General features: G+C 34.9%; 1 protein-coding gene across 1 annotated transcript in view; it reads left to right on the plus strand.

Moving 5' to 3' along the window:
• The window catches only part of LOC128999866 (annulin-like), a 35927-nt gene extending 27690 nt beyond the window's left edge, over positions 1-8237 (plus strand). Inside the window, exons 10-15 of the mRNA XM_054426592.1 lie at positions 284-363; positions 635-779; positions 1208-1353; positions 5793-5953; positions 6369-6508; positions 7736-8237. Of these exons, the coding sequence (XP_054282567.1) occupies positions 284-363; positions 635-779; positions 1208-1353; positions 5793-5953; positions 6369-6508; positions 7736-7922 (859 nt within the window). The 3' untranslated portion in view covers positions 7923-8237. The remainder of the gene's footprint in view (positions 1-283; positions 364-634; positions 780-1207; positions 1354-5792; positions 5954-6368; positions 6509-7735) is intronic.
• Positions 8238-8543: the final 306 nt, after the last annotated feature.

Here is an 8543-nt window from a genome sequence, read left to right on the forward strand (position 1 = left end):
GTACAGTACTAATTTGATCTCATAATATTACTTGTTCCGAAATGTTACAAAAATTATATCTATTGCTGCACCACATGATGCACTGCCTCTTTTTTGACAATATCAATGTACTGTATTTGTGTTTATACGATAATAAAGATTAATTTGAATTACCAACCGAGCTAATGACTCCCAAAATCTTCTGTTATTGTTATCTTTACTTTGCTTTCCACAACACTCACTTGAAGATAAAAATGAAATAACAAAAATTGTTTTGACATACAGTATTTTATTTTTTTTCCAGTATTGGTCAGAAGATAAGCACGAAAGCTGTTGGCAAGTGGACCATTGAAGACATCACACTTTCTTACAAGTTCCCAGAAAGTAAGTGAATTGTTGTTTGACTTGTGATAGATATCTAAACCAACTTGGTTCTTGTTTGTTTTTATAATACACTAGGAAAAACTAGCTTCTCCTTTTTACATAAAATTAAAAAAATAATAGTAAATGTAAATATAAGTTTGTGTTCCCTAAAGAAGCACAGTATGTTATTTAACATTTAAAAAATCTATTTATTGTAGGTATAGCACAAAATTTACCACTTTTTAACGCATAGGCTACAACAATAAATTTTTGTTTCGTCCTTTTTCGACAGAAAGCCAAGATGAGAGAGCAGCCATGTTGAAAGCTTTGAAACAAAGTGAAAGCCTGTTCAGCAGATACTACCTCAACGAAGAGTTCAACGATGTCAAATTTGATTTTAAACTTCGAGATGATATTGTGATAGGGTCACCATTCAGGTAAGTTGAAAGATAATTTATTTGTTATTCATAAAATTTGTAGATAAAGGATGTCCGGTGAATGAAAACACAATTCCTCACAATTAAAGGTTTGGCACTTCAGGATAAGGTAGAAACTTATACAATTGAATTTTAGGGGAATATCAATCAAAGCTACCCTAAGACAGAATTAACAGACTATTAACAGACTTTTACTCTACTTATGAAAACCTAGTTCGAGTTCACGGAAAACTTACATTGTTGCAACAATCCAAGCAATCACCAGTGATGACCAGTGTCTGCTGAAAACTCGTTAATATAAAAATTCTATAACCCTCAAAGAAGAAGGAAAGGTAGGAATGAAGAAAAAGCTTGCAACACAAGTGTAAGGTCGGAGGAATTGTAATTTAATAGAAAAATCGAATAAGAGGATGAATCGGTGATTTCAGCGCAGCTGTGGTGATTGCCAATAAGAGCAAGGACAAGGACTACACAATCTCTGTGATCCTGCGAGTGGACGCCGTCATGTACACTGGTAAGATTGAGGACTCTGTGAGGAAGGACAAGTTTGACATTCTTGTCAAGAAGAAATCAGGTAAGACATTGTTCAAAAATTAACATGTGTTTGTTTTATAAGCAAAAACCTTTTAAATATTTTGTAGAGTTTTCAAATTTTTGTTGTTTTTGTTTGGAGAAATTTCATTGGAAATATTCAGCTTTGGATCCAGGTCCCACTGGAAAAACAGGCCTCATGATGTCACGCTTGTGGATAGATGATTACGTGCCGGAAGCGACCGTGCCAGAAGCGGCCCAGCCAAAATCGTGCCAGAAGCGACCCTGGTAGTAGCGTGTGAGTGCCACTAGCGACCCATTGTTTGATAAAGGATTTTACAATGTTTTGTTCAAATCGGTGTTAATGGCTTATAAACAAATCCTATTCTTGTTATAGTAATATGTACCACCTGGAAGAGCCCAATATTCGCCTAAAGAGGTGTTTTAGCATCTCTAGTTCCCAGCTGCTAGCATAGACTCAAGTTATGTGTGGTAACTTAATCAATCAATTTATCTTGAATTTTTATCATTTTATAAGAGCCAATATAATCAATTAACTTATCTTTTCTTTATTTTTCAATTTATTATCTAAATATGTAAATATGAGATGGTGGATGTGTGTTTGTATACTACTTAATCGCACGGGAACCACTCAAAAGATCTAAATAAAACTTCACATGGAGGTAGTTTGTCAAATACAATCAAAATAATGTTTATTTCAGTAGGTAAAATACTATGTTACAATACTTTGTCAGTACAAATTTAATAATTATGCCTTAGTTATGTAATAACATACTGACATAGGCCTAGTCGTTAATTATGAAATCCCTCTCACATAGGCCCGTGCGTGAGAAGTTTCCTCTATCAGTAAATAAATATTCTAAATTGAAAAAAACAGATATTTATAAAACATGACATGACAGTTAATTGGTAATAATTTGGTTGAAAGAAAAAAATAAATAATAACTACAATAAAAAATAAAGGTATACAAAATACCGGGTATAAAGTTTTATTATTTGGATAGTTAGTGCAACTTGGACTAATAAAATCCAGACAAAATTCAAAAAGCAGAAACCATTCGAATCGTCAAACTTTGGATTTTTACTACTAGCCTGTTTGGAGATAGTAGCTTCTTAGAATTTAATGAAGTTGATGTGTTAACAATTATGTTTGGATTATTATTTGAAATAGATACTTGGACTCTTTCTTCAACGTCCTGTCCGTTGCAAAGCATACGAATAATTACAACAGCTTGTTTTCATTTAATTCTTTTTTTCTTTTTTCATTGCGTTTAAAATGGCCCTCCGATATTTATAAATAATTCCTCCCCTTCCCCCAAATTTACTGCATAATAGATAAGTAATTGTATTTCCAAATCTCGAAACTGAAATGAAATACTGAAATTGATATTTAGGAAATACACATTTCAGTTCAGAAAACACAGCCAATCAAATAGGGACTTTCTTAATAAAAAATCAACAGTCTGGCTACAAAGTTTTTTTTTATTTTTGTGACAATAACAGTTGGAGTTAAAAAATACCCCCGCCACAGCAAACCTGCAGACTAAGCGAATTTCCATTTGACTGATTGGATTTACACTGAAATGTCTACTTAAAAATATAACATTTATTCTTGATTTAAATAGAATTAGTTTAACAAGTAGGCCTACTTAGGTTTTCTGCATCAGGGAGGGTAAAACAGTTTTTTTTTTGTAAAATGTGAATAGTTAGTAAGAAATGAAAACATTTTCCAAATTTGATCAAAATATGTTCACAAACAAGCAAACTACAACAGTTTACTTATTCACCATAAGAATAACATGGGAATTTTAAATTTACAATTTTGTTGAATTTTCTCCGTAACCATTAGGCGCATAATAACGCTTCAATATACTAAATTATTTGTTTTTTTAAGCTCTACAAAATGGTTTGTAAAGAAATTGCTAAATTTTATGTTTTTCGGGTCAAAAATGGGAAAAACCTATTTTTACCCCATAAAATCCCCCGTAAACCCCCGTTCCCATGGTCCGATCATGCTGGATCGCGAACTCGTTCGAATAAACGTAAGTTTACACGTTTGTACAAAATTTCATCAAAATCGGATCATTTTTGCTCGAGTTATCGTGCTGACGGACACATATATATATATATAAATATATAAATATATAAATATATAAATATATAAATATATAAATATATATATATATATATGAATTTGAACGGATGGTGTTTTTGGCCTCTAGGGATCTCAAAACGAAAAAAAAAAAATCGGTCCCGCGTCCAGGTCTTACCATGAGTACTACGGTAATAGCTTATTCCCTATATGGGAAATTCGCTAAAACAAGATTTGTTTAAAGATGAATTAAGAACAATAAACTGTTTGATGATATAGCCTATGACAGATAATTAATAACAATGCAATAGATATTGACCTACACATAACAGTTCAAAAATATAAAAATAATTAATAAAAATAAGCTATATGGTTTAAATATTAACAAAAGAAATTATTTACAAATATACAAATCGTACGATTACCACAACATATAGCAGGTGCAAAACCTACAAAACATAGTAGTGACATAACCGGGATTATAGGCCTAACAAAAGCCACAATTTGTACAAGCGTTTTAAATTTTTTTGGGATTTTTTAGCTAAATCATCAGTTGGATAGATAGCTTCGTCATTATAAATATATACAGTATATACAATAAATTCCTACCCTTTTCTTGCCTTATATTTGGCCTATTATTTTTGAGTTAGTAGAGACGTCTTAGTCATTTTTTGTGATAGCAGGTCAACAACATCAGGGGTTGTAAGCTGCCGTGACTAGGAACCTCAAAATCTTCTTTATTTAGTTGTGCTAGAATACTCTTTTCCATATATGGAATAAGCTATTACCGTAGGTCTCATTGAAATGCCCCCAGTACACTCTCGCCGAGGCAAGGCGAGCGTTGGCGAGTGCGAGAGTGTACTCGGTGCGCTCGTCTTCTCTCGCCTCGACTCGGATCGCCTCGCCTCGCCTCGCCTAGCCTCGTGCTCGCCGGCGCTCCATCTGGAGTCGGTTTTTTGGCACGAGTCAAAGGACCCGAGACTGCACGAGTGGCGAGCGCTACTTCCACATCGATGTTTGCTTCCATTTCGACTGCGAGACAAAGCGAGAGTGTACACGGTTACCTCGCATAAGCTCTCGCCCGAATTACTCGGCGAACGCTTCGGCGAGGCGCCTCGGCGAGCGTCTCGGCGAGAGTGTACTGGGGGCAAAAGACCTAGACCCGGGACCTATTTCATTTTTCGTTTTGATGCCCCTAGAGAGCAAAAACACCATTCGTAAAAATATATGTAATTGGTAATTTAAGTAATTTAGTTATAATTCATTTCCATTCTAGCTCCTGAGCTGTTATATTAAATGTGATAAATAGGGTTACATACCTTATAATCTGACAAACAGCTCAAATAGTAGGTTGTTTACATGTTTCGGCTTGTATCGACCATTGTCAAAACATTGCAGTTGGAAAAAAATACTTATCATTGTTTACTAATGTCCATAAACTTTTACACACACATACACGAACGAATAAAAAAAATAGGCCTATTACAATAAATGCAACTAGCTGGAGTCTACAAACTGTTATAGTTTGCTTATTTTATTTATGGATATGTGTTGGTAAATGTATACTCGTATGAATTATACGATACAATTTACATAAAAAAACTATTTTTTCTTCCCCAAATGGGAATAAATTTAGTCTGCAGGACTGCTGCGGCAGGAGTATTTTGTTATGTATTTAATGTGACAGCAAATCGTTTTAATATGGTTTTACAGTGAAATTCTGTTTAGTTTTTGTTAAGAATATAAGTTGAATCGGCGTTAATTCATTACTCGCCTCCCGCACCAAATTCTTGGGTCGCTAGCGGCACGGTAGAAAATTGGTGGGTCGCTAGCGGCACGGGTCGCTTCTGGCACGACACCGGATAGATTCACTGCCATGTTCCATTATTTCTAGTTAAATAAGCTGGCTGTTCACGTCTGACAACTTAAGTACAACAATCCACAACTGTGACATAGTGTTGTGCTGCTTGCGCTGCAGCATGGCCTGTTTTTCTAGTGGGGCCTTGTTTCGGATTACCCCAGAAAACATGAAAAGTTTATTAAATAGAAATATCCTAAGTTCCCCCTTGCATTTCTCCTTCATCAGCCTCTTCAGCGGGTTCTCCTCTTTAGAACATCACAAAAAATATGATTTGTATTAATTTACAGTTCCTTTCTGAAGAGGGTTTTGTATTGAAAATTGACCCCAGAAGTTTTGTTTTAAGTCATCATACCCATAAAAAAAATATCTCAGTGATGTAATTGTTTTAATGTTTTAGACAAACAATCTCATTTTAAGTATAGTGTTTTGTTTGGGATAAAAAAGTGTGATAACGGGATATCTCATTTGTATTAAACACATCCTTTTCTAACAATATCTATATTTGCAGAGGAAGAAGTAAAGATTGACGTCACCTACAATGAATACAGAGATAAGCTGGTGGACCAAGGAGCCTTCAACATCGCCTGTCTGGCTACAGTGCACGACACCAACTACGAGTATTTCGCTCAGGATGACTTCAGAGTCAGAAAACCAGACATCAAGTTTAAGGTAAATATTATCCTTAGTGGCACTTTGAATTACCATGCTAAAGCTGTGGACTGTTACAATAAGAGTTAAACATAGTTGTTCTTTTGGGGCACCGACAGAGTGAGGCCATTAAATTCTGTTTTGATTCTTACACATGTCTTGTCTTGAATATCGTAATTAACTTAATGAAATAACTGTCACACTATGAGAAGGTTTTCATGAGAGAGGTTTACTCAACTAAGTTTTCTTTGACTACAAAAACTAGCAACAGCTATGAAAATGGTATGGCATCTTTTAGTATAGTCACATAAAAAAGAACTTTGTTCAATCAAGTAACATCTCAGAACTTTGGGATTTTCAATATACATGTCTTATTCAATTTTAAAACAAGTCAAAGTTGTTATAGACTTACAATGCTATAACTTCCTCATTCCAGATTGAAGGCAGTCCCACGGAAGGCAAGGAGTTTTCCGTCACAGCTTCATTTCACAATCCACTTCCCCATGCTCTCACCAGGGGGAGGTTTGTGGTTGAGGGTCCCAGCCTTGAGGCTCCCATCAAGATCAAACTTGAGAGGTATGTATAGACTTACGATGTTGTCTTGTCAATTGTCTTCTGAATGCATTTCTACGAAACACTGATCTACTCTCCTTGATCATTGATAAATGGTCTTTCATTTGATTCATCAAAACTCATCTTTGCATTAAAATATGATTTACCCTGATTCTTCAGGGTCGCCTCTTCTCTTATCTAATATTTACCATTCAACTACTAATTATTTTTGTAAACATCACATAAAAGTTTTTTTACATTGTTTGAAAAAGAAGATGTAAAATTAGATATGTCACTTTTAAATTATACGAAGAGGTTTTCAAATAATTGGCTTAATATACCGGGGATGTTCTACAAAGAGGTCCCCTTTTTGAATTAATATATTAGACGCACCGAGCACTCTACAAACCTGAAACTCAACAGTCCAAACATACACATATGTAAAAGTACCCTGAGTATCAATTAATTCTGACAAATTAGGACAAAATGACAAGTACGGGATATAATAAAAATAGTATCTTTTCGATACCCTAAAATACAATTGCCGATTTTGTTGTTGTTTTTATTTTGCCATTTTCTTTGGATCAGTCAGAATTAATTGAGACTTGGGGTCAACACCTTTACATATGTGTTAGTCACGACTGTAGGATTTCAAGTCTGTAGCGCACTCAATACGTCTGTCATATCAAATAAAAAATAGAGACCTCTGCATGGGACACCCGGTATAAAGTACTTAGCTAGAGTGTTATGCATAAAAAGGTTCTTTAGTTTGATTCTGCAAAGAGTTGATAATAATGGTGTGTATTGTGTATGCCTATTCCTTTTATAGTCTAAATATTTGTATATTTCCTTTATATACCATACATAATTTATCACCTTAGAACTTGGCAAAATAATTACGAGTGCATCTTGTGATGGTTCAACATAGAAGGCTTTTTTCATCAACGTTAGTTACAATAGTATTGGTGGGGACCATGGCCCCATGAATATAGCACTCACAAAGGAGTATAAAACTGGTATACATATAACTTCATACATTACAGTGTGTTTTGATTTGATTTGGTTTGGTCTGTCTGTAACTCTTTTGGGCTATCACTCATGATGGTCTCTACAATAAGATTGACCTTAGATAGTTAACTAGACCGCTTGAACCATTCTCTAACTATACTTATTGCCACATTGTTTTGATATAAAATACACAAATACAAATACCACAGCTCTCAAACAATTTTAATATCCTATGATTTACAGCCCTGTTGAGCCCAACGCAGACGCAAGTGTTACATTCAAGGGGAGGCCAAGGTTCCCAGGGAAGACTACGATCGCTGCCAAGTTTTACTCCAACGAGCTGGAGGATGTCGATGGGTTTACTGTGTTCATGGTGGGAGAGAAGCCTCCGGGAGATACGAACGGGATTAGTAACAACATCCCAACATAACCTAAGAAGAGGAGCTCACAGTATTGTGCTGAAGAAATCCCTAGGACAAGACGTCTGGAAATGATGTCACCTGGATTTACCAGTTGTCAAAAATAAATTTATTGACTTGTCATATCAGAATAACCTTAATAAAATCCTTACACCAATACTGGAACCCTATTTCAGTAAAGGTAAAATAATGACTTTTTTTAGTAGTAACTCTAAAATGTTTATTCCAAAAGGGTCACAGCTGACCGAACCGGTTTTATAAATAACATAAAACCATGTGTTTTAGCGAATTTCCCATATAGGGAATAAGCTATTACCGTAGTACTCATGGTAAGACCTGGACGCGGGACCGATTTTTTTTTTCATTTTGAGGTCCCTAGAGGCCAAAAACACCATCCGTTCAAATTCATATATATATATATATTTATATATTTATATATTTATATATTTATATATTTATATATATATATATATATGTGTCCGTCAGCACGATAACTCGAGCAAAAATGATCCGATTTTGATGAAATTTGGTACAAACGTGTAAACCTACGTTTATTCGAACGAGTTCGCGATCCAGCATGATCGGACCATGGGAACGGGTGTTTACGGGGGGTTTTATGGGGTAAAAATAGG

The sequence above is a fragment of the Macrosteles quadrilineatus genome, unplaced genomic scaffold (genome assembly GCF_028750875.1).
Source record: "Macrosteles quadrilineatus isolate MER2022 unplaced genomic scaffold, UCM_ALF_1.0 Scaffold_8__2_contigs__length_117827958, whole genome shotgun sequence".
In the NCBI taxonomy this organism is placed as follows: Eukaryota; Metazoa; Arthropoda; class Insecta; order Hemiptera; family Cicadellidae; genus Macrosteles; species Macrosteles quadrilineatus.